The following is a 26803-nucleotide window of genomic DNA, read 5'->3' on the forward strand; positions in this document are numbered from 1 at the left end:
ATAGTTAGCGGATATTGAAAAGGACCTTGGAACAAATGTCACGAATAGTATATGGCACTCGATCTCGACTGGTATGCATTTCCATGAATTCCTGCAGCTAAGTTACTGAATACTAGGTGGCCGGCCTACTACTAAACCGGGCGGAATGATGGCAGTTCAGGACGATACGAGGAGAAATATTTGTAGCACTATGTGAAGAACGCATCTGTTCATCCAAGACATGTCAATGACAATATACCTAGTACAAGACGCACGTGTGTGCTGGCCGAGCATCGACCCCCTTGCCCACTTTTCTGATGGCAAGCAACAGCAGCTTCCCATTTCCCTATTCATGTGGAATTTCCCAACTAATTACATCAATGCCTGGCGCCTTGGACAGGCCCTGCGAGATGCCTCTCTCTCAATTGGCGCGCTGCCAGCTTGCCCAGCTGCGCGAAGTTTGGCGCGCTCGTCAGCTGCAGCAAGCTCACACTGGTCCCAAATGTCTGCCGCCACCAATTGCGAACTTCTATTGTCATGAGGGAGTCCATCCCAATTGAAGCCAGGGAAAAGCCATGTATGGCACTGTCCACGTCGCTGTGGGCTTCCTCGTCTCGCATCAGAAAGCTCCGGACCCGCCTAAATATTTGACTGGCAAGAAATTCGACACATGAAGGGCTGTCAAGCTGTGTAGGATCCCTGGAAACATGCGATATGAAGTCGTCCAATGCAGCAGCAGAGCCTGTTACCGAGGGACTCTGATCCTCCTGTAGACTCCCCCACGCATGTCCCTTTTGGTCGTCATACAGTGCCATTCGCGCGTCGCCCTTCCACAACACACTGGTGTTGGGATGATCGAGCGGAAGCATGCTACTAAACCCCACGGCCACCTGAGCCTCGGAGGTGTATCGGAAGATAGCCGAGTGAGGTGGGTTGCTGGTGCCGCTGACCTTTGCGTCGTGAAGCGTGATCCTAGTCGTAGATCTAGCGATGGCAAGCTGGATACCGTCCAGAAAGTCCTGTTCGCTGAGCAATCGTACACCAGTCTTCCTCATGGCTTCCAACTTTTCCGGCTGGCGGGACATAATGCCAACGTCTTCGACGACCCCGATATCCATCACAGAACACGCAAGACCGAGGCTTCGCCGATACTGAGCGAAAGCATCAAGGAATGAATTGGCAGCGGCGTAGTTAGCCTGCCCTGGGTTCCCTGTGATGCCAATGATGCTGCCTGCAAGGACAAAGAAATCTAGGTCAGGTGCATGAATGGTGAGGGCGCGATGCAGGTTCCAAGTCCCAGACACCTTCGGATCAATGACTGTCCGCCATGCGTGGAGGTTCAAATCTTTTGTCTCAGTGTCCAAGAGTATCCCCGCGAGGTGGATGACACCTGCAATGCGGTGTGTCTTTGTGATTGCCGAAATGGTGGTTTGGACCGAGCCCTCCTCCACAACATCGAGCTCCAGTGTTATGACTGTACAGCCATTCCCGCGCAGCTCGCAGATAAGTGGCTCGTCCCTTTTGTGGCCTTGTGGACTTCGCATAGACCGAGACAGGAAGAAGATCGTCCTGGCGCCACAGCAGACCATCCATCTTGCTATGGGAGCCGACAATCCTTGCAGGCCCCCAATGAGCACATAGGCATCCGTAGGGGTAAACTTCGCGTTTGGTGTAGAAACACTTGCTGCATTACGCACGTGAGTATCAATCGGGAGGGGTTGTTGGCCTCCAGTGTGCCCAGCAATGTCAACAACAATTTTGCCAATGTTGGTCCCTGTGTACAATGAGCGCATTGCCTCGGTCACACTTTGGTGAGAAATCGTCCGAAGAGGTTCCAGGTGCCTTATCGTGTGATTATTGTAGAGTTGCACCACCTGACGCAGTAATGTCGACACCTCACGAGGATTGTGTACTGCCAAGTGAGCCATGTCCACGGCCACAAAGGCGCGGTTCTCATCAAGAGGCTCCATTGCCAGCTTGCTTCGGCCAACAATATCGCGTTTCCCAAGTTCCACAAACGTACCGCATGGCGCAACGCACTGCCACGATGCATGCAGGAGGTATCCCGATAGGCTGTTCAGCACAACGTCGACCCCACGGTTGCCAGTCGCGGCCAGTATGTCGTGTACGAAGCTGTCGTCTCGAGAATGGAAGATATGATCTCTGGGAATTGCGAACTCCTGTTGCAGGAATCGCACCTTTTCTTCACTGCCAACTGTGGCGTAGACGTCTGCACCAAGCCAACGCGCAACCTGTATAGCAGCAATACCCACTCCGCCTGCAGCGCTGTGTATCAATATTGTCTGGTGGCGCTTCAAGTTGGCCTTGTCGATCAGCGCTCGTAGGACAGTAATGTAGACACATGGCATGCTCGCAGCATGGGTGAATGGTAGGGAGTCGGGAATCGGGACGCACAGGTACTGATGGACCAGCACCGAGACGGCCAGGCATCCGGCATCAGGCGCAAAGAGCATGACACGATCACCCCTTTTGACTTCAGAAACGCAGGCGCCAGTCGCCGTGACTATGCCAGCAGCCTCACAGCCAAGTCGGCCCCAGTGTGCTCGGGTGCTTTCAATGCCCATGGACATCAGGACGTCTTTGAAGTTCAGTCCCGCAGCCTCTATCTTCACTTCCACCATTCCAGGACCGGGTTCTGTATTTTCCAGCACGGGGTCTGGACTTTGAACCCAAACTAGACTGTCGAGCTGTCCAGGATTCCCGATTTGCAAGTACCTGTGCTTCGTCGATGTACCGGCAAGGTGCTGAGAGGCAGCCAGACTCTTTGACACAGAGGTCCACGAAAATCGTGGAACAACAATCCCGCCAGCTTTCGACGCGTAGGCAAACTCCCTATCTGGGTCCAAACCTGCCGAGGGAGAATAGGCGCGAGAAGAAGAGATTAACTTTTCCAGCACCATGGCAGCCGCTTCCATGGCCTGGTCACATGTCGAATCTAACTCTAGAGTCACAAAGTTTAGACCAGTTTCTTTCCGCACGCTTCGTGCGAAGCCGAGTATCTGCGCGAAGATGGGGTCAACAGGATCGACCTGACAAGCCCCCGTCAGCCATAACAGTGTCGACTCAGACTGCTGAAGGCCGTTCAGTAGCTCGAGAAGTACGTCTAGCCTCGCCTGTGAGACGTTGGCGAGAAACGATCCACTTGGCGATATATCCAGCAGCGACACTACGTGCCCCGGCTTTATTCCCGCTGAATTTCCTGGTTGGAGTTGGTGGCGTGTTGATTTGAACCCACGTTGATGGACAAATCTCTCCAAGATCTCAATCGTGCGAAGGGATGTGTGATCTAAGTCATCGTGAAGTAAGGTGATGCTGACCAAAGAGCTTTCTGCGGATCCCATTTGAGGAACTTCGGGCCTCGCTATCATAGTAGCATTGATTTGGTATGGTTTATCAGCATCCAGGGCGAGAGTATCGAGGGGCTTGAAAGACGCTTGTCGAAGCCGTTCGTCCCATACCTGATGATCAAGGTAGGGTTCTTGGACTCGGCCGTCAGATGCACCAAGCCACCACCCAGAAAGAAACCCCATAATCAGATTGATCCACTTGAAGTCTGAAGAACATATTAGTATCTCTGGTTTCATGCTTCAATGATCGGAATATGGTCAAAATTTACCGCAAGCCAGCTCTTGGAGCAAAAGGCGACCGTTGGGCTTCAGCAGAGATCTGACATGGCGGAGCGTCTTTGTCAAGTCTTCAGTGGCGTGGAGTACCTTTTATGATGGGGTCAGCATTAGATACGATCGAGACGTGATATGAAGACACAAGCTCCAAGTATCAATCGCTTTGATTGAAACCGCCCAGAGCCGTGGTATCCCACGTAGAGACAGCCATTACACTCACATTGCTGGCAATCACCAGATCGTACTCAGCGCTGAAGCCTTGCGTAAGCGGGTCCAGCGAGATGTCTAATACGCGATACTCCATGCCGCGAACTTTCTGAAACCGAGCCTTCGCAGAAGGGAAGAATCCGGATGATATGTCTGTGAAGACATAGCTACCATCCCACTGAGCGTCAGACCCTGTTTCACGTGGCCTGAGGTGCTCAAGTACACGCGCGGTGAGACCTCCAGTACCCGCGCCGACCTCGATGATTCGGAGGTGCTTGCCGTACTTGTGTGCCAGGAGCTCGAAGAATCCTTCATATGACCAGAGAGAATTCATCCAGTCATAAAGTCGATGCAAGGCGTTATCCTCCAGAAATAGCTCAAGGGGGCTGACGGTCCCGTTGAATATTTCACGTGCATTGGAGGCGCACCTGGACAATAACTCGGCGGCAGCGGATCCGGGGGAGTTTTTGAGAGCTTCCATCAGCTTTTGCTTTTCCTTGTGAATGTCCTCCTTTGTGAGGTTGACTTGATCTTCGTGACCGTGAGGGTGTTCTTCCAACCAGTGCGCCAGTTTGCACAAGTGGGCTCGATTTGGATCATTCAGGATCCCAGCCGGAGCCATCAATGCTGATGTCCGTACTTCAGCCGCACAAATGGTGAACAAAGCATCAATAAGCTTTTGGACATTCTCATGCTCTGGGCCTGATCGCGGAATCAACAGTTGAGTCTCCCTCATGAAGTCGATGTCTGGCTTCCAGACCAACTGCATAGCGCCATGAGATTGTTCGTGATGGGAGATTGGGCCGGACTCTTCCAGTATTATCGGGTCGAATTGCAGGCCCTTAATTGTCGCAACTGGGCGCGACTCGAGCGAAGCTAGATCGTCTGTTGGGCAAGACATAGAGCGGGCCACCATGGATCCACGACAGGAGCCATTCCCCTTAGACCCCGTAACAACGGCATGCACATCCAGGAGACTTTTATCCTGCGACTCCAGCGGCGCTGATCCCACGCTGAACTCCTCGATCCAAGTTGGCAACGACACTTGTCGGAGTAATCTGGGCTGCCCTCTGTGATTTGCGACGATAAGTGACTGGATGATCTTATCTAGCATCGTCGGGTGAAACGTGTAGGAGTTTGAAGTTATCGTCGAAGGAATCACTCTGGAATCATGTGAGAGCCTCAACTTTGCCGATTTACAGACGACATTTGCGATTATGTTCTGCATGCCCCTGAAAGCTGTGCCGTAATTGTAGCCTATTCTTGCCATGGCCCGGTACCTGTGGTACGCGCTTGTTGTCAGTTTCATGTCGTGGACAAGTGTGTTCATGAGGCATAATAGTGCCGACTGTCTGAAAGTGAAGGTCACTTACCACGATGCGGCGTCAACCTCGCGAACGAAGCCATCTCGTTGTTCCGGAAGTTCCATATCTAGTAAAGATGATCTCAAAATGTTCGAGTCTGTCGTAGGCTTGACGAGACCGGTACAATGCATGGTCCACGTGCCGTCGTGATATGACGAAAAGGAGATCTCCCAAACATTGGAGGCGGAGTCTGGATGCACTTGTGAGCGCGCTGATGTGACTACCTCGACGGTGGCTCCAGCATTCAACACCAATGCTTTCTTCAATGAAAGCTCTTTGACCATATACGCCCTAACACCTGTAAGCTGGAATGACGCCTCACCCGCCATAGCAATGAACCCAGCAGCGGGGAAAACGATATCACTCCCAATCCTATGGTGTTTGATCCATGGAATCTTGTCGACAGACAGGTTGCTGCGCCACATGGGTGATGTGCCGCTGTCGTCAAAATTCCGTACACCAAGCAGCTCATGCGGGGGGAATTGACGTAATCTCCATGTTTTGGCTGCGCGAGATGTCGGCCAATAGTGCTTGGATAAATCCCAAGGGTAGGGCTCGAGGTCCACCAGAGGTTTCAAGTTCCCAATGGGATGAATGGGAACTCCATGGGAATGCAACTCCCCAAGAGCAACGAGGAATGTGATAGTGGCTGATTGTCCACAGACCAGGGTGGGGACGTATGTTGGGCGCAGTCCTGCCTCAGCATAAGCCTGTTCCAAATGCTCAGCGGCGGACGAATCTGGCCCTATGATGAGCTGGATCGACCCAGGCGCTTTTACCAGAAGTTCTTTTACTTCCTGACTGAAGTCGACAGCGCTTGGCTCGCGCAAAGAATGGTGATCAGAGTCGGTGTACAGGGGCTTAGCGAAATTCTGGCCAAGGGCGGCCGGGCCAGTCGGCAAGGCTGCTTCGATTTTCCGTGTATCCATCTTCAAGGCGTCCTGTGGCGATGAGAGATGGTTCTTGGGTAAAGACTTGCTCGTGTGTAACGCAAGACAAATGGCCGCTTCAACACTGAGAAGACCAGAAGCATGATCCGCCGCAACTTTGCCACTCGAGCATCCCGCGACAACATCTGGCCGGACGCCGTAACGACCCAAAAGTCTGGTCAAAGCAATTTGTATCGCCGTCAAAACAGTGGACCCAATCTCGGATTCTCCAAGGCGAGACCTTTCCGCTGTCTTGACCATTTCAGCCCGGACGGTCCACGAGGGCTTAGCAACTGGTGGTAACTGTTGAAGAGCGTCGTCCATCAATTTGATGTCATACGCGAAGGACTTGTCAAATCTCAGTAGCTCCACGCCAATACGAGCCCACTGTTGACCGGGTCCGGAGAAAATGAAAGCTATCGGAACAGACAACGCCGGCCGTGAGCGGATGTGTGAGCCAAGTGGTGAACTAGACTTGACTGAGCAAACCCTTCGACTTTCATCAAAAACGCAGTAATTCTTGTAGGGGAGTTTGATCCGCATACGATTGACAGCGTGTGCTAGTCTTTCCAGCCTCTGAGGCTGCTTTTTACAGTAGGCCTTGTGCAGTTCCATTGAGCGCGCCAAGGCAGCCTGAGAGGCAGCAGAAAAGAGGATAATCGTTGGCTTGGCTTTGGCTTTCGAAAGAACTGCGGCTTCGTCGTGTTCCGCCTGGAACGTGTTGGATGAAGGCTCCTGTGGGCGGAGCGAACTGGCGGAATCCAGAATGATCTAAAATTTCAAAATGCTGTAAGCCAAGCTGATATGACTTTTCTGTCAAAGAGATACGGTCATAACGCCATCGTCCAAATGAGAGGCTTACATAGACATTTGTTCCACCTATTCCAAAACTCGAAATCCCGATTCGCTCTAATCGATCAGTCGGCCATGGCATAGGCGTCGTGGGCACTGTCAAATTTCCAGCGTTGAAAGGAACTAGAAGCTGCGGTCAGTATCAGAACCAAAGGCATCTTCATGATGTTTCCAATCTTCGATGAGAGGCCAAGGAGACATGTCTACTAACTCTGAGAATTAGGGTCCTCGAATTTAATGTTGGGGAGGATCACCCGGTTTTCCAGTGACACTATAGCTTTGATGACGCTGGTGAGTGCAGAGGCAGCTTCGGAATGGCCAAGAGACGGCTTAACAGAGCCAATTAACACGCCATGTTGCCCGAATATCTTTGCCACTGCATAGGTCTCGACTGCATCACCTACAGGTGTGCCTGTTCCATGGCACTCGACCATTGCTGTTTTGACCATGTCTTGGTCGGAAATGCCACCCTGACGGTATGCAGCTCTCATGAGCGCCTCTTGGGCCTCCGAGCTCGGTGTGGACATGCCAGCCGTCCTTCCGTTCGCATTGACTGCGGATCCACGGATAACGGCACGTATTGGGTTGCCATCTGCGACCGCAAGACTTTGGCGCTTCAGAATCAAGCAATTCACAGCTTCTGCGCGGGCGTATCCGGATGCCTTGGCATCAAACGTGCGGCAAGACGCGTCCGGTGATAGAACACCGTGCTCGGCGAGGAACACGGCGAGATCGGGCGAGAAAATGAGGTTCGACCCGGCCACGACGGCGGTGTCACACTCGCCAGCCTTGATAGCCTGGCATGCCAAGTGCAGTGCAAGCCCGCCAGCGGCACAGGCAGCACGAACCGTCATGCTTGGACCGCCAAATCCAAAACAGTTTGACACGCGATTTGACAGCGAAAAGTCCCCGTACCCTGCCAGACGATACTGGGGAATATCGAGGGAGTCTCTGGTGTGCATTTCGCGCCAGTCGTCGCCAAAGGACCCCACGTAGCACCCGATTCTGTCGGCTTTCGCTTTGTCCATTCGCCACTGAGTCTCACACGCGCTTTCCATGGCCTCCCAGACGACTCGAAGAAGGATTCTTTGCTGTGGGTCCATTTTTTCCACCTCGGGCTGGCTCATAACGAGGCCTATTGCCGAGAATGGTGATGGATCCCAGCCAGTGATCTCCTCCCAACTCAGCCAGTAACCTTCGGACGGCAATGTGTGCGTGTGGCCATCACTTCCGCTATATTTAAAAGAGTCGTATTCGTAGCGTTTCGTGTCTGGAAGTCCCCTTGCGTCTCCTCCGGACAGTAGGAAGTCGAAAAGCGCGGACGGCGTGTTGATCCCGCCAGGCAGTCTAAGGCCCAATCCACAAATGGCAACTGCCGTGTCATTTTGCGTGCTTGATTCAGCCATGCTCCTGTTATGAATTGATGCAGTGGTTTGTATGATGAATATAGATGCTTCTTTTCTCCCCAATCTTTGTTCAGATTTTTTTATTATACATCTCGTAGCACTTGAGTATCGTGAAAATGGCCAGAGCCAAACCTAATTGCCCCACTTAGGAATCCCGGACCGTTGATCGAAGCTACATGGAGGTGCCCATATTGCGTTGCCCGGTGCGTTGTAGAATTTTTGAGGAAGCTGTTCAATGAATAAAAGTCCCAAAAACTCCTTGTCTTCTGTTTTTGATTATTATTTTGAATGACATGATTATGATGTCTCTATTTGCCAGGCAGCTGAGCACTACCAAACAAGACTACTCCATGACTCCATACCAGGATCAACACTCTGAAGAATATGAACGCCAGGACAGTGACTGTCACTGGCAGCGGGAAGTCTCGGACTCTTCTACTCTCCTTAATCGGCCAAGGCCCCTCGGCAGAGAGAATTGGTGTCTGAAGGCGAGCGTCATACTACTAGGGGCTTCTGCGGTCTTGTTAGGGATATATGCTGCGCTCGCGCGAGCACAGGTGGTTCGCCTGACAAGAGAATCTCACGAATGGGGTGGAAAGCTTGGTGAGGATCCGAGCGAATTCGTACCACAAGGTAGGTAGCAGATAGAGTAGCCAGGTTGCTGCGTCAAACCTGCTTCCATGTCCCAGTTGCTGATCTCTCCAATAATGCAGATATTGGCGGCCCTCTCCAGCTTACCTACTTCGATGAGAATCACCCCTATCATATGCCAGAGGACGTATTTGAGTCCTTCGATCATTCGATGAAATTGATCCGGAGAATCTGGTCTATGCACAACTGTGAGCGTACTCGAGTCTGTTGAAGCTTCCTTGGGACTGAATTCTAGACACAGCATCAAATGTTCTCGCCAACCGCCAATATGCCAAATGGTATCACCCAGATGGTAGTGTGTCTGGGCTTGCACCTTTCTTCTCGTGGATATCAACGAGGCAAATGTATACGTTACGAGGATTCCATCAATTGACCTGTGTCCTCGTCATCGCCGAGGCATACACGCACCGGGTGCACACCAACACGACTTCGAGGTGGGGCCACCGACACGTCGCCCACTGTCTGAACACTCTTCGTGACGCTGTCATGTGTATGGCAGATGCGACCCCAATGAGCTTCGTCGATGGCTTCCAGATGAGCTACGTCACAGACAACCAGGCTCACATGTGCCGAGATTGGGAAGGACTAAGGGCATGGGCTAATGCCCCCGAGAGAGGGGTTAGAACTCGGGTAACGGATACAGAGGCAGGAAATGATCTTGAGCCGGGCGCCTTGTTCGATTTCGAGTATCAGACCGAGATTATACCTTTTCCAGACCTGACAGAGCAGGAGAGAGTGGGCTTGGCTTAACGTTCTCACGGAAACCAGCAGCGAAATCTCGGTTTCCATTCTTTACCCAGAGACATTTAGAACCATCTTCCGAGTCTGTTTGTACAACTACATGTACATGTTGTTCATATTTCTACGGGGATGAGTAACGAATTCCTGTCAAGGACCGCTACGAAAATATTTCAAGTCGGGTCTCTGGTATGAGCAACGTGCCTGACCCATTAATGAGCCATACAAGCTAGCCAAATTAGCAAGGATCACCGATTTAGTTTCTGAAATCGTGAGTCCTGACCGTGAAATTCTATGACTTCATTTCATGTAGTGATCTAGAGCTGTCCTAGCCAACATTTTAAGTAGACATCCTCGTGATCGATTCTACATTGCGTCTACCAGACAGTCATTATCATAGGGCTGATAGATTCTAGTGACATTGGGGGCCTCAATCTCCCAACCGAAAGGCACAGCATTTAAATATGTGCAGTGGTCGACGTGTGACGCATTCCTACTATATGCGTCGAGCACCTTGGGTATCCTTGCCTCAGCAAACCGCTGTCTGTCCCACACGTAGCTGCAGTGTAGATGATGCTGACTTCCCTGAGCCCAGAGGAAGCCGTGTTCGCCAGATTCTGCCTCCTCATATGACACCTCGTTCACCATCTCCGGCTCTCGCCAAAACGTCACATTGCGCCACGCCATCCAACCTCTGTATTTAGCATACAATTCGACGGTGGCACATGCAGGATGCACCCAGGAGGACAGCATGAGGTCGTAGATGCAGCCTTGTGCTTTAGCCTCTTCCCACTTCTCGTGAGGACATGGAGGACCGAGGGGTAAAAGCTGCGGGTTTCGGAGAGGCCTGTCCGTTGGCGACGTGACCAAAGGCGAAGATGATGCAGTTTGCGCAGTAGTGGAGGGAAAGACGACTTGGCTCAGGCGGCCAAGATAAAAGACACCAGCGACACCAAATATGAGTGTCAAGGTGCTAAAAACCCTCCGAAATCGTCGCTTCTTTTTTTGATCGGCTTGGAGATATTTCGGAACCTCCTCGTCTTCTCGAAGTAGTGAGACCTCTTCCAGGCCGCATGAGGCTGTTCTCGTGTTCATCTTTTCTCTATCGACGTGCCTTTCATCCTGCCCATTCGACCATTCTACTCAGAAATTCATTATTCGTGCTGTTAACAAAATTGCCTGGTAATACCAGTTGCTCCCCCTTCCTCTTTCAACATCATTGACACAAGGTTCACATCTGAACCTTCTAACCTACGCGCCGAACTTGTAGGTTAGCTTTCGGTCTAGACCTTGCTCAAAAGGGACCGGGGGAACACCGATGGCAGCCGCCAGCCGGATCGACGGCACACCTAGGCACATATAAATGTTTTAGGTTCAGAGTCAAGGAAATCGAACGCGTTCTAGACTTGGGGAAGAGGAGAATCTCGATTGGACTCTCGGAAAGCATGGTGAAAGTTGGACTCTCGGACAGCATGGTCAAACTTCGACTCACGGAAAGCATGGTCAAAAGTCAATGGATATTTAAGCTCAGATGATACCTTGTTGGCCAAAGAAAGTTTCTGTGCGCATCACCTTGTGTTCCAGTGATCCAGAGGAGGTCTACATCATTTTGGCATTAGTGAACTGACCACCCGAACGCTGTAGTGACCCAACCGCCCTGTGATACCGCGACAACAGCCGTTGCTGAATTGGACGTGTACAGTTTTGAGACAGGTATCATTCTCCTGTCACAATATGTCAAATCCCAATCCCCTTCTCATTCAAGATGATCCAGCGTGTGGCCCGCTGCAAGGTGAAACGCATCCATTCTTCCTGATCCACGACGCGAGCGGATTAGTTTCAAGCTACCTGAAATTGGGTCCACTTGGAACACGTGTATACGCGCTTCATGACCCAAAGTTCGAAAATAATGGCCACTGCGGCTGGCAGAGCGTACGAGATATGGCGCTGCATTACATAACGTTGATCAGGCGCCGGCATAGCCGTGGCCAGATCATTATTGGTGGTAGGCTAATGTTCCCTTGCAAATGCTCGGCACAGGCGTCCTCGGCTAACAAAGTTTTATCCGCACATGAAGGATGGTCGTTCGGAGGCATTGTCGCTGTTGAGATTGCCCGCACGCTTGCCGTACAAGGCAGGGGGCTGACAGTATCCAAAGTGATCTTGTTGGACACCGTGTACCCCCGATGTGAAAGACCCGAGGCGACCAAAGAGAATACTGCGCAATATGTCACGGGTATCGAAGGGTTGAGCCCCCAAACCAGAAATAGGCTAGAGACAGCCCTCGTCCGCGCAACCTGCCTGGCAGACCGCTGGATCGTTCCACAATGGACGTTGCCAAGACAGTTGCACGAACCACTCGCAAAGGGCAGCCCACTCCCCGGTCAACTCCCTATGCCGCCACCCGTTATATTGATCAGAGCAAGGGACAAGGTAGGAATGGTTGACGAAAATGAAAAGTGTGTCCTTGACAGGACAAGGTTCTTGCCCCAGCTTGGCTGGGAGGATTTGCACCCGGATTTCATTTCTGCGGTCATCAAGGTCAATGGAAATCACTACACACTCTTCGACGAATTATATGTGAGTCAAAGACCCTGCAAATATATGTTCACCATCATCTGTCTGTCCTTGACCACAGAAAAAAGCCGACCACCCGTCAGATCTTGTTGTCGCGGTACTAACCATTGTAACCGCTTTCTAAGGTTGACGAGACTACGAAGGCCCTGAAGAAGGCCATGCGGATGGTAAATTAGAATGTTGATGTGTGCAAGATATGGTGATGAATCTACTTGAAATAATCAGCTTCAAAAGGATTCGGAATAACTCTATGTATGATTATTAGAAGTAAGACAACGTGAATGAATGTGATCGTGTCTGACTGCATGCTCACCTCACTTGAGTGCCGCGGATTAACACACCTAGGTATCAGTGTTGTTCGACTACTGAGGAGGACATGTTACTGGGGGGCACCCAATGCTGGCTGGCTCATGTCATCTCAGCCTCAATCTGGCGAATCGATCTAAGGTCTATAAGTACCCATGGCGATTAGAAACGAAACCACGTAATGATAATCGCTCAAATCTGTGACCCTATTTACCATGCTCCACGTTTCCTGGCTGATATCTTCTGGGTATCGGTTTCCAAACGCCGCTATCTGGTAATCCTGAACTCTTCATTGCCGAGATGTATTCCGCCTTTGAATCGATGGCAATCGGAAGCTGTGACAAACCCCAGTCTGGGGAGACATATAAGGTTTATCCAGCCCGGGACCCGGCGCTCAAAATTCTGAAAGCTTGCACTCAACTGCAAGGGGGAATGCCATGCCCATTCATCCAGCCAAATACTTCCGTGCCACGTATCGATCACATATTTATCCAAGATAGATGAATATTACCCGGTCACGACATCGTCTACTTGCATCAAGTGCAATAACAGCTGTGATCAAGATCACAAAGCACAATGGCGACTAGCACCAATGCCAAAGTCAGCTGGATGTCGCTACCGAGGAAGGACCAGTTATTTGTGCTGTGCTTGATGCGCTTTGCAGAACCCGTTGTCAGTGCTTCAATCGGTGTAAGCATCCACACCCTGACGGCTGATCTATGAATTCTTGGAACTCGATACTCATCGGAAACGAAACAGACCTACCTGTATTATCAACTTCAGTCACTGGATCTTACCCTGACATCGGCTGAGGTGATTCGGCAAGTGTCGATTTTGAAATCGGCCTTCACTCTCTCCCAGTGCATCTCGATTCTGTTTATTGGCAAAATCGCAGACTCGTCTTGGGGCGGGAGGAAGCTTGCGTTGCTTATTGGGACACTCATTGCCTGTGAGTCTCCCTGTTTGTCCTCTGACTGCAATAGTAGGTTGTGTCAGCAACCAGGTGACCTGATCCTTATTGCACGGTGATGCTTACAGATACTCCTAGTCATTACAGCCACGGCATTTGGATTCATTCGCAATTTCCATCAGGCTCTTGCACTCCGGGTTATAGAGGGCCTCCTCAATGGCAACATTGCAGTTATGAGGACCATGGTGTCAGAGGTTGTGCAAGACAAGCGGTATGAATTATGTGACAAATATTACAAAAGCTGCCAAAACTTGTAGAAATTGTGCCGCTTACTCGCATATTAAACAGATATCAAGCAAGGGCATTTGTGCTACTTCCCATTTCTTTTAATTTTGCGGTCATGCTCAGTCCCCTCATGGCAGGGCAGCTGGCCGACCTGCCTGGTAGATTCCCGGAAAGGTTCGGCCACGATCCCTTTTTGAAGAAGTACCCATTCGCGCCACCGGCTTTGTTAAATGGTTCCATACTCTGCATTTCTTTTCTCAGTGCTTTCTTTTTCCTCGAAGAGGTTCGTATTCTCCGCCCCCGAGCAGAGCGCCCGAATCATTGGCTTGCCGCTGACTCGAGGGCCGTTTTTTCTACTCCAACAGACTTTGGGCCCTTGTCGTGGTCGCTACGATCCTGGAATCGCGATTTCTAAAAAAGTCCGTTCTCTGTTCAGCTGCTCCGATGTGAAATACAGTAGGGTTGCGAGCGGCTTGGCAGAACAAGAAGAGATGGAGCCAATGGTCGGGCCCGAGAGTCCCGGCATCCCGGCGAAGCATCTCGAAACGGCGCAAAAGGTCAACTTTCTCCCGTTCCGGAGAATATTCACCCGTAACCTGGCATTGACCCTATTGTGCTACACCATCTTGGAGACGCACACGGCGGCATACAACAGTCTATGGCCTAGCTTCCTCAGCGATCCTGTTGCCTCGGTGGAAGAACGACGGAAGTGGAGGCTACCGTTCTTCTTCTCCGGTGGAGCCGGCATGGCCACAGATAAGATAGGTTGGACCCTAGCAATCCTTGGCGGTGTCGGTCTTCCAGCCCAACTGCTCTTGTTCCCCCGCGTTCAACAACGCCTGGGCAATATCAGGACCTTGCGCTTCTTCATGCTTGGCTTTCCTATAGTTCATGCTCTCGTTCCATACATTGCAGTCGTTCCCTCATCAACACCACCACCAGGGGGGAAGAGTGGGCCGTATGTCTGGGCCTTGATAGTACTAGTACAGACTATCCTGATGTCATGTGCTGTGTTTGTGATGCCTACACAGGTGATGCTCGTTAATAGGTAAGCTTCACTTCCCGTTGCCGGAGTCGAAATAGCTGACAAAATCTACTTCAGTGCCAGCCCGCACCCCTCAGCCCGTGCAAGGACACACACTATTTCAGTGCTTACGACGAGTATATGCGGCAGTGCCGCTGCAGCCGGTTACGGGTATTTATACAGCTACGGGTCAACGCATAACTTGACAGGCTTGGCATGTTGGACAGCAATGTTCGTTTCTATATTTGGGTGTGTTGTGAGCTTGCTCCTACGAGAAGGTAATGGTCATGAAATTTGGCTAGAGGGCGACACGGAGGAGTGAGGCGGTTGCTGTAATCCAAACTCAAGTGCTCGGCAAGTGTGGCAAATTGAGGTCCATCACAACTGAGCTATGCATGGACTTCTTCGTTCTAGTGCCGCCAATTTTGCAAGCATTGCTACTGCGAGAAGAGGGAGTCGACCATTCACAAATTACTTGTGTCGGGAGACGCGTGAAAATCACCCAGACGAGCCCCCGTACGATATCGCCTTTGACGGCCCTCTTTGATCCCGTTACGTTGGTCCTATGACTTTTCTTCCAAGACTCGCGGTTACCCTCCGCGTGTCTGCCGACCATTGTAATTGACCGCGGACATCTTCGGAAGTCTAATATTTAGTTAAACTCTACCGAAATTCATAGCACTCCTTGCCCCTCTTCCCGCTGTGAAGAAATGATTAAAACTACACATTATTTGAGTCTGCAGCATCTTTTTATTTCACTGGTTCACTTTACCCAATACACATCTTGAATATTTCACCTGTTGACTTAGAAGATTTGAAGATCACCCTTACCAGATAGAATCGCACTATCTCCATTGCCGTCGACTCTGTCAACCACGATGGGCAGCGTTTCAAGCTTGGACGACGCGCAAAAATACGAAATTGAGCACTATGGCGACCATCGTGTTAAATACCCTGCGTCACTATGGGCGCTGCTCGTTGCGTACCACCAAGGACCATTGCGTTCAGCACATGATATTGGCGCCGGGTACGGGAATGGAATAGAAGGCTTGCTTTCTTTCCTGCAGGGAGGTGACTGCAGCGTGACTCATGCTATTCTTACGGAGCCCAAGGGCTTTCTCCTTGAAGCGGCACGTGCCCGGCTCCCAGACTTGTTCCCCGAAATCATGTTCGGATACCGGAACAAGAGGGGCGAAGATGCCTGGGATGGATATCTGGGACTCGAGAATGGGCAGCTTGATCTGGTCATGTCGTGTGAGGCAATTCATTGGACGGATCTAGCTCCCACGCTGGCCAATATCAACGATAGTCTGAGGCCTGGGGGCACGTTCAGCGCGGTGCTCTATTCTCCGCTTCCGCAGGTTGTCGGAAATATGCCCGCAACGGAGTCTCTGCGACGTCTTGTTGAGAGCCACGTGGACAAGCTGATCTCGGAGGGCTGGATGGACGAGGGATGGAAGCGTTGCATGGTGAATGACACTCAATCGGTTAATTCATGTTTCGTACAAGCTGACGTAAAATGTGCATTAGGGTCAATTATATTCAGGCCTGGCTTCTCTGCCGCTGATTGATGAACAATGGACGGACGTCAAGCTCGTGGAGATTAACAATGTCGAGGGTTGGTGGTGCCCATCTGCTTATAAACCAAACAAATCCTCTCACGAAGTATGGCCCGCAAGCGGATCCCGCAGCAGGTCTAGTCCGGCGGCATGCATACCTAAAGAGCGAATCGTGGTGCCCGTCGACACTAACTGGCGGCGCAATGATGCCTCGCCTGAGTGGTTAAAGCAGATGTTACTGTCATTCAGGCTGAATTTCTCTGATTCTAGCTGGGCTTCAAATGAGTGGCGCCATCTAGAGCAAATGCTGTCTGGCACAGATGTGCAGCTCGAATGGGCAGTCCATGTCGTCCTGGCTAGGAAGATGTAAGGGACTTTTCTGCAGTCGGATGGGAGGGACATGACAGAATATACGAATTTGGGAGGCAATCAAATTGGGCACAGTGAGGAATCCTGTCTAAATAAGTCGTGCTTTTTCTTTTAAGTGATCTTTCCAAGATCTTGCGCAAGCTGCGAGGAGAGGACTACGTATGGTCAACCTCGTGGACCTACTAAGAGGTCATGCTCAAGTATTTTCAAACTGCTATACCGATGACAAGTATACCTCAGAGTAACCAGCGTGCGCCTAGGGGGGATTCCGTAGCTAGGTGAACTTTTATGGATGAGACCTGCCTGAGGAATTGCGCCTTGCTTGTAAAAATGTTGTTCTCTCTTGTATTCCTAGGAGACAAACAATCGTTTTGCAAAGGTTTTGATTATGGCAAAATGTCAGGTCCGACAAGGCACTGGCACTGGTCAATCGCGACAATACACAGTTGACCATCGATGGGGAATATGGTGACATCGATCGAACTATCAGCAAAATATTGCACGCAAAGTTACAGCCTCTTGGTCATGTGGCAATCGGTATTGAGCAAACGTAGCATGCTCATCCCCTGTCTTGGACTTTGTCACCATGAGAGACATGTGATTCCCTCCTCTTCACAGGGGTAATACGGGTGTACCTGATACTGGTCAGTACATTTGCGCGTGTTAGTTGTTGCCACCTTGGTACTTACAATTGGGGCATATTCAGGGAACGGGGTGACATGTGTGGTGATGTCATACAAGTCCGCGGGCGGATTCTCCCTGTCCATTTCTATATGTCAGTGTGCGGACATGTAAACCACCAGATTCTGCAACGAAGAATCGCCGTCACGCACATTATGGTGTCCACCAGATACGCTGTGCAATGCAGCGTATGATTGTAGTTAAACGGCACGTCCCAACCTTTGGTGACCCACAGGTGAGTCTGACGCAGGGCATATTTGCAGTGGATAATGTGTTCCCTTCTGGTGAGATATGCGGACGTAAGAACAAGGTTGTCTGCGGGTATTGGGTATTTGCCTTCCTTGTCCAGGTATCGAAGCCATGGACCATGGTCCTCAAACTCGCGGAGGATAGCGACGTTGTCCTTGTCCTCTGTATGCTCTTTCGGGAACCAGTGGAATGAGAGGCCATCAAACTCGCAGCCTCTGTCTCGCGCGACCTCTGGTATTGCGCCGTTTGGTGCACAGATGTAGCCTGACACATCCAGGGGGTGTCTTGGTCGCTGGAGTTTCCACATGAGCGCGGCAGTGGTAGCAATCCAAAACAAAGTGAGCGTGGCCGAGACTGTCTTCCAATAATTGCGACGACCTGTGAATGCTTTCAGCCAAGGGTATGTCGTCTTGCTGGCCTCCGGGAGAGCTGCAGAGTCGCTGTCTCGGAAAAATGAGAGTTAGCCCCCCCCCTACAAAATACCCCCTATTCCTTAGCTAAACTAAAACTTTACTAATAGAGTAGAAAACCTAACATTCTTACTAAAATATCTATATTAACCTTATTAATACTAATAATAAATTATTTTTATTACTTAATTAAAAAAAAATAATACTATATTAATTTTATATAATTAATTTAAGCTTAATTTATAAAGGTATATATAATTTATTTACTCTAATATAAAGTAATATTAGCTTAGTTAATACTATAAATAATATATTTTAATTAATCTATTAAGTTTAAACTATTTAATATTTATTATATAAGATTTATTTAAAAGTTAAATTATATAATTTATTAATAAAATATTATACTATTTAAATAATTATATATTTAAAAGCTAACTATTAAAGTAATTAAGGTTTAATAAATTACTTAAAAGTATTTATAAATACCCTTAAAGACTATTTAAAATAAAACTATTATAATAAATTAAATAGTTTAAAAATATAAAAATACTATTAAAGTTAATAATAAAGAAAATATATTTAATAATAAAGAAAAGAAGGCTTTAAAAGTACTAATAATAAAGACCCTTTATTAATAAAGTAAGGTTTTAATAAATAATAATAATAATAATATTAAATATTTTAAAAGTTATTTAATTAACCTTTTAATATAAATATATTTAAATAAATTAACCTTAATTTTATTTATTAAAATCTATAACCTAAAAGTTAATACTACTTTTATTATATAATTTAAAAATAAACTATTATATTAAGGGAGGAGGATAAGGGTTAAAATTTAAAGCCTTTTATTAAATTATATTAATTTATTTAAAAATTTAATTAAAAAAATATAAAAACTATTTAAATATAATTATTAAGTTAAGAAATATTTTTATTAAAGTTAATTAATTTATAAATTAAAAGTTTTAACTTTATAATTAAAAATTATAAAAAATATTAATAAAAGGATTAAAATACTTAATTATAATAATATTATAAATACACTTTTTAAATTCTAAAACCCTTCTTTTTAATTCTTATATAATTATAAAGTTATATTATTAATATAAAAGTTATAAATACTTATATTATAAAATAATTATTTAATTAAATATCTATTAATTAAAGTCTTTTAATTATTACTAACTATTTAATAAATAGCTTTTTAAAAATAGTTTATTAATAATTAAATAAATAGTAAACTTAAATATATCTAATAAAAATTTAAATTTTAAAACTTTTAATTTATATTAATAACTATTAAATAAAGGGTTAAAATAAAAATAAAAATAAATCTTATATAAAAAATATAAATAATTAATAAAAATATAATTATATTTTTAAATAATTATTATAAGGCTAATTATTATTATTAAAATAAGGAAGTTTTTATAATAATAGTATTTTATTAAATAAAATAATATATATATTAATTTATTTAATAAAGATTTAAGGAATTAATTTAATATAATTATAATAAATAATATTATAATTAAATATTTATTAAAAGTTTTTTTAATTACTAAATAGTTTAAATAAAACCTAATAAAGAAAAGCCTAATAATAATAAAGTTAGCCTTATCTCTTTTAAAAAAGTAGTAAAAATAAAAGTAAAAAGAATAATATTAATATAATTATTAATTTATTATTTAATATTAATTTATTTAAAGTTAAATATAATTAAATAGTTTTAATAAAGCTATTATTACTATTATTACTATTAGCTTCTTTTATAAGTTTAATAAAATCTTACTACTATTAATAATAATAATAATAATATTTAAAAACTTATTATAAAAATAAAAACTACTAATTATTCTTTTATTATTACTATTATAAATAAAAAGAAATAAAATAGTTTTATATTAAAATTTATTATAAAAGTATTTTAAAAATACTTTAAGGATTTATTAAAAAAGTTTAACTTAAATAATTTATAAAATTATAAAATATAAAAGGCTTAACCTTTATAAACTCTATAAAAGAAGGATATTTAATTTAATAAATATAATCTAAAAACTATCTTACTAATTAAAATACTAATTAAATTATATTTAAAAAAAAAAACTTTACTAATTTATTTAATAATAATAATAATAAAAGAATTTATTATTATAATAAAAGTTATTAAATAACTATTTAATAAATTATTAAATAAATATTAAAAGTATATACTTTATAAAGTCTATAAAGGTTACCTAATTAATTAATTAACTTTATCTAATATTAAGCCTTATAATTAAATTAATTATTTAATAAAAAATTAAAAGTCTATTAAAGTAGTTTTTATATCTAATAAAATAAAAAAGTTATATAATAAGTTTTAAAGGACTTTTAAATAAGGAAGTAGTAATTAGGTATATAAAAATATAGTTAATAATAGGAAATAGTTAAAAAAGAAAAGTTAGTTGTTTTAAATAAATAAAATAAATTAAGTATTTAATATTAAGTAATTAATTAATTAGGTAAATTTATCTATAATTAATTTATTTACTTTAACTTTAACTATTAATTTAACTATTTAACTTATAAATAATACTTTTTATTTATATAACTATACTTAACTAAAACTTTATTAATTTTAGTCCTTATAACTTTTAATTAATATTATTATATTTACTTTATTTTATACTTTTTTAATACTTATATATAATAAAAATATTCTTAAATAGCTTTAATTTTAAATTTAATTTTTAAGTATAAAAGAATAAAATTAAATAAAATCCTTATTTAAATTATAATTTAATAATTTATATTAATATTAATAATATAAATAATATTTTAAATTATTAAAATATACTTTAATAAAATTAAAATTAAAAGTATAAAAATAAATATTTATATTTTATACTTTTATATTTATTACTTTAATTATTTTTACATTATAATATTATAAAGTATTATTTATTATAAAGATTAACTTTAAGTTTAAATATAAGTTTATTTTTAGTAAAATATTCTCTATTAGCTACTATAAAAGTATTTTTATTATATAACCCTTATATATTATAATAATAAGTAAATTATTAAATATAATTATAAAGAAAATATAAAGGTAAGTTCTTTATTTAAGAAAACTTTTAATTTATAAAATATATTTAATAAATACCTAATTTATTCTTTTATACTATTTTACTTATTAAAACTAGGTTTATTAATAAAAATAAATATTTCTATTATATAGTTTAGTTAATATATTTATTAAAGGTAGTAGTTATAAAGCTTTTATTATATTAATAGGTTAGTATATATATTTATTTATTACTTTATATATAAGTTTTAAAAGTATTATTTATTATTTTTATAATAATATTAATTTAAAACTATTTAATAAAAAGTATTATATTTTATTAAGGTATAAATTTAACTTATTAAGTAAAAGATTTTTAACTTTTAGTTTATATAACTTATATATTAATTAAGCTTTATAAATTTATTATAAAAGTAAGTTAATAAACCTTTAAAGTTTATTATTTTAATTTAACTATATTTAATAATAATAATAATAGTATATTTAGGGTAATTATATAAATAGTAGTAACCTTTTAATAGTATTTTTAAATTATAATATAATTAATTTAAAACTTAGTTTATAGTTATTTATTTAATAAGAATAAATTAGAGTATAAATAAAACTTTAATTATTAAAGTTTATAGCTTAATAAATAATAGCTTACTATTATTAATCTCTTTTTTTCCTCTTTTAGGGTGTAAATAGTGTTAGGTATAGTATTTTGTTGAAAATGTTGGGTTTTCCGCTTTATTAGTGAAGTTTTGGTTTAGCTGAGGAATAGGGGGTATTTTGTAGGGGGGGGGCTAACTCTCGTTTTTCCGAGACAGCGCACTGGTGGTCCTGTGTTTTCAGAGGCTGATATCTTGGTCCAGGCCCGAACTGACGACTCTCCTCCATCGTGTCGTCGGTTGTGTTCTGCAAGTGTATTCCCATCTAGTTGGGAAGGGTTTTGGGAGTTTCTTGCCACCCTCAAGCACAAACTCTGTTTTGTCAAACTCGTTGATTTTCAGTCATCGATTCTAGCCGTTCTGCACACCCGCTACAGCGGCTTACCAGCTAACTAATAAACCCTTCCGGGCCACTTCACACAGAAACATAGTCCGTTCCGTAGATGATTCCGACCGGCCTGCCGCAAAACAACCCAAACACGACAAACGCCATTTGTTTCAATTTTAAGCTTCTAGCGGACCGATGTCCCTGACTAAGGCCGCGAGCGTGTCCACAGATTGGGCGGCTATTCCTCGGAGTGAAGAAGATTCCAGGAATGTCTGTGGGCGGCTGCATGGAATGGAAGAAAAAAGGCTAAGTCTGTGGTACTGACCAAGGTCTACGATTCAATCATGCTTATCTAGGTGTTCTTACGTCCTATTCAGATGAGCGGCGTACTCTAAAACTTGGGCCGAGGCTGGCCGGATTCCACAACACAACCTTGCCCCCACTTTGGTTGGGCAATGGGCCCAGGACTCCAGGAGGTGCATCACTTCAATATTAACTTTTTTAGAAAGTTCGGGAAGTTGATCCGAACCAAAGTCCAAAGTCGGCCCGGCCCACCTTGGACATTCTGTCCTTCCAGCTAGCATTTTCTGCCCGCCAACCTAATACAAGAAGCAGCATTTCTATAACAGTTAAAGGTATATTAGAAATATATTCTTATATATCAAACTTATACATTCTACTATAGAGTTAGTAGTATTTTATAAAAGTATATAATCTATTTATAATTATATTAAAATATATTCTATACTATTCTTTTAGAATTATCCTAAATCTTATAACTTTTTAAAAATTAAAAAATAATAAAACCTTAAGAATTTATATTAAAAAATATTAAATATTTAGTTTACTAAGAAAATAATATTGAAATATAACTTAAATTTTTATAAATTTAATAATTTTATTTATATATTTCCTAAACTTTTATTAATTAAAAATTTAAAGATATAAGTTTAAATTTTTAACGACTTTACCCTTTTAATATATATATATAGTAGAGATACTTCTAATTCAAGTTAAAACTTCCTCTTTTAAAGCTATTAATTAATTAAAACTACTTCCTTTAATTCTTTATATAAATAACTAAACCTTCTAATTAACTAGCTAACTAATATTAATCTAGGTAGTAATATATAATTAAAGTAAATAAATATAGTAACTATAAGGGTAAAGTACTACTATTATAATTTAAAGGCTTTTAATTTAATTCTTATTAATACCCCTTTTTAAAAGCTTTTTTACTTTAAAAAAATAACTCTTATAAGTTTTAAAAACCTATTTATATAATTATATATATTCTAAAATATATATAAAGTAAGAAATTTATATAATAAGAAATAAAAAAAAGTAAATATTATTTTAAATTAAAGGTTATAAAAGTTTCTTCTTTTATTACTTTAACTTTTTTAAAAATTAAGCTTATTATTAAAACAGTCCTTATAACTTATAATAAAAAAAGTTTAAATTATCTATAAAGAATTATTAATTTAAAACTAAAATTACTTAAAAATAGTATAAAGGAGGTAATAAAGCTATAATTTTATATTATAAAAGGTATAAAGGTTATTTAAATTAATAAAATAAATAAAGTATATAAATTTATTAATTAGTTTTATAAATATTTAGTTTATAGCTTTAATAATCCCTTTTAAAGAGGTAATTAATTATATTATTAATTAAAGTTAAATTTATAATTTTATTAATAACTATTTAAATAATACTTTTAAACCTTTATAGAGATAACTTTTAAGATTTATTATTATATTAAAGGCTTTAAAATTTTAAGTTATAATAGTTTTTATATTATATAATAATTAAAATAATTAATACTTTAAATAAATGTTTTATAATTAACCTTTTATTCTATAAGGTAATTTATATTTTATTATTATTTTATTATAATATTATTTTTAATATTTTTAATATTAAAGTTATAATTATTTTAATTATAAAGTATATTATAATTAATAATATTATTTACTTTTTTATATTATATATTATAAAATAATATTTTATTTATTATAAGTACTTTAATTAAGAATATATTTATTTTATATTTTTATTTAATATATTATTATTATTAATTAAGTTATATTAGTTTATTATTATTATTATAATTTAAAACTTTTTTATAATTAAATATATAGTTATTTTATAATTAATATAAGGGTTTAATATTATTAAAGTAAGTATTATAATATACCTTTAATATAATTAGTATATATTTAAAGTTATTAATTAAGTATTATTTTAAATTTAAATTTTAACTTTTAATAAACTTAATAAAATAATATTTTATATAAGATTTTAAATATTAAAATTTTATTTACTTTTATTTTTTTATTAATAATTTTACCTTAAATTAAAAGAAAGCTATTTTAAAGGAAGTTTTATAAATTAAATTATAATTAATTAAATATAAATATTTTATAATTATATTAAATTAAAAACTTTAAGTTTAAAGGAATAATAAGGATTATTATTTATAATATAATAGAATTATTAAGTAAAAGGTATTTAAGTTTATTATATAAATAATTAATTATTTATATCTTTTAATAATAAAAATATAGTTATTAATATTAAAATTAAATTTATAATAATATTAATTTATTTATTTTATTATATACTTTTAAACTTATTATATTATAACTTAAACCTTATTAATATAACTTTATAAAATATAAATTATATATTAAACTTTATTTTATAATAGTTATTTTTATATAAAACTAATATTTTATTATTATATTTAATATTTTAATTAAAAAAGATTAAAAGTAAACTTTATTTAAACTTTAAAAATAAAAACTTATTAAAAGTTATATAATAAATAAGTTTAAATAAAGTTTAAAATTAATATTATTCTAACTAATTATTTTAATAATAGTTTATAAATATATATAAATATTAATTAATTTATTAAAAGAGGTTTTAACCTACCCTAAAATTAGAAGTAGCTTATAATAAATAACTTTTATTAAATATTTATAATATAATAAAGTTTATTAATAAAAATAAAATAAATTAAAAATTATAATTAAAAATAATAAATTTAAAAGTTAAATATATAAAAGCTTTTATAATAAAAATAAACTATTTATATTATAATATTAATATTTATATAAAGGATATATTATATAGTTTTAAATAAATAGTTTATTATTATTAATAGATTATTTAAATTAATTTTATTTTTAATATATTTTAAAATTAATTATTAAATATTATTATAATTAATAGAGTATAAATAGTAGTTTAAATAAACTTAATATTTTATTATAAAAATATTTAAAGGATTAATATAAATAATTACTTATAAATTATATAATATTTATTTATAAATTAAGCTATTAATATTTATATTATATTAATTTAATAGTTTTATTTTATTCTAAATATATAATTATAATATAAAAATAAATATTATTAATAATTTTAATATAAAGTTTATTATAATTTAAGATTATTAACTTATTATAAAAATAATATATTAATTATTAATAAACTTTTAACTATTTATATTTTATCTTATTAAATTATAATAATATTTAAAAGTTAAGTAATTATAATTAATATATAATAAAGTATTTAATAATTTAAGTTTAAATTATTTAAAGAAAATAAAAGTATAACTATTAATAAATAATTAAAGTTATTTTAAATTATATTATTATTAATAAAGTTTCCTATATTTATAAATATTAACTTTAAGCTTAAGTATATATTTTAATATTAAATAAAATAAAGTTTATTTAATTATTAATCTAAAAATAAAAATATTATATACTTTTAATTTAATATTTTTATTAACTTTATAGAAAACTTAAATAATTTAATAAATATTTAATTATTTTTTAAATTTTAAATTTTAAAATATTAAAATAATATATTAATTAATATATTTTAAGTATTTAAATAATATAATAATTAAAAATTAAAATAAATTAAAAACCTATTTATTTAACTTATTAAAAGTTTAATAATTATTTTATATTATAAAACTTTAAAATATAATAATTAATAATAATTTAAAATAAAGTAAATTAGAAATTAATTAATTTTAACTTTTAAAACTTTAAGAAATATATTATAACTAAAAGCTCCTTATTATAAATTAAATAATTTATTTAAACATTTAATATTATTTTAAAAAAATATTTAATTAAATACTACTTATTATTATTATATTATTAAAAGAGAATATTAATTATAATATTATTAAAAATATTTATTTTTAAATATATAAAAGTTTAAATATAAAATATAATAATATTAAAGTATTAATTATATATTTTTAAAGTAATTAAAAGTTTAATATTTTAAAGTTTATTAAAATCTTTTATTTTTATATATAAGTTATATTAAGGGTTTAATAATTTTACTATATATAGAAATAAACTTTTAATAAAATTTATAAAATTAAAAAAGGATTTTATACTTTTAATATTATAAATATTTATTAATTATAAATAGCTTTAATTTTCTTAAAGTTTATAGAAATATTATTAACTTTTATAATATAACTTAAAAATATAAAACTTTAAATATAAAACTTATATTTTTAAGTTTATTTATAAATTTACTTTATATAAATACTTAAATATAATAA

General features: G+C 39.1%; 4 protein-coding genes across 4 annotated transcripts; 2 read left to right on the plus strand and 2 right to left on the minus strand.

Annotated features, from left to right (window-relative positions):
• Positions 1–356: 356 nt before the first annotated feature.
• KVR01_012253 (uncharacterized protein) lies at positions 357–8381 on the minus strand (the record flags this gene model as incomplete). The annotated part of the gene is made up of 7 exons (XM_044794494.1): positions 357–3553; positions 3617–3713; positions 3844–5110; positions 5204–6894; positions 6986–7098; positions 7187–7830; positions 7861–8381. 7 exons carry the CDS (start codon positions 8379–8381, stop codon positions 357–359), a joined length of 7530 nt encoding a protein of 2509 aa, XP_044638831.1.
• A 993-nt stretch (positions 8382–9374) lies between these two features.
• On the plus strand, positions 9375–9782 carry KVR01_012266 (uncharacterized protein; the record flags this gene model as incomplete). Its single annotated transcript, XM_044791760.1, has 1 exon — positions 9375–9782. One exon carries the CDS (start codon positions 9375–9377, stop codon positions 9780–9782), a length of 408 nt encoding a protein of 135 aa, XP_044638844.1.
• Positions 9783–11504: 1722 nt separating this feature from the next.
• Positions 11505–16801, plus strand: KVR01_012272 (uncharacterized protein; the record flags this gene model as incomplete). Its single annotated transcript, XM_044790845.1, has 10 exons — positions 11505–11775; positions 11848–12354; positions 12718–12802; positions 13217–13343; positions 13437–13602; positions 13711–13834; positions 14306–14896; positions 14951–15009; positions 15707–16341; positions 16403–16801. 10 exons carry the CDS (start codon positions 11505–11507, stop codon positions 16799–16801), a joined length of 2964 nt encoding a protein of 987 aa, XP_044638850.1.
• A 580-nt stretch (positions 16802–17381) lies between these two features.
• Positions 17382–18037, minus strand: KVR01_012212 (uncharacterized protein; the record flags this gene model as incomplete). Its single annotated transcript, XM_044791990.1, has 3 exons — positions 17382–17435; positions 17490–17559; positions 17634–18037. The coding sequence occupies 3 exons, from the start codon at positions 18035–18037 to the stop codon at positions 17382–17384; spliced, it is 528 nt and encodes a 175-aa protein (XP_044638790.1).
• Between the last annotated feature and the right edge of the window lie 8766 nt (positions 18038–26803).

The sequence above is a fragment of the Diaporthe batatas genome (genome assembly GCF_019321695.1).
Source record: "Diaporthe batatas strain CRI 302-4 chromosome Unknown Contig00018, whole genome shotgun sequence".
NCBI lineage: Eukaryota > Fungi > Ascomycota > Sordariomycetes > Diaporthales > Diaporthaceae > Diaporthe > Diaporthe batatas.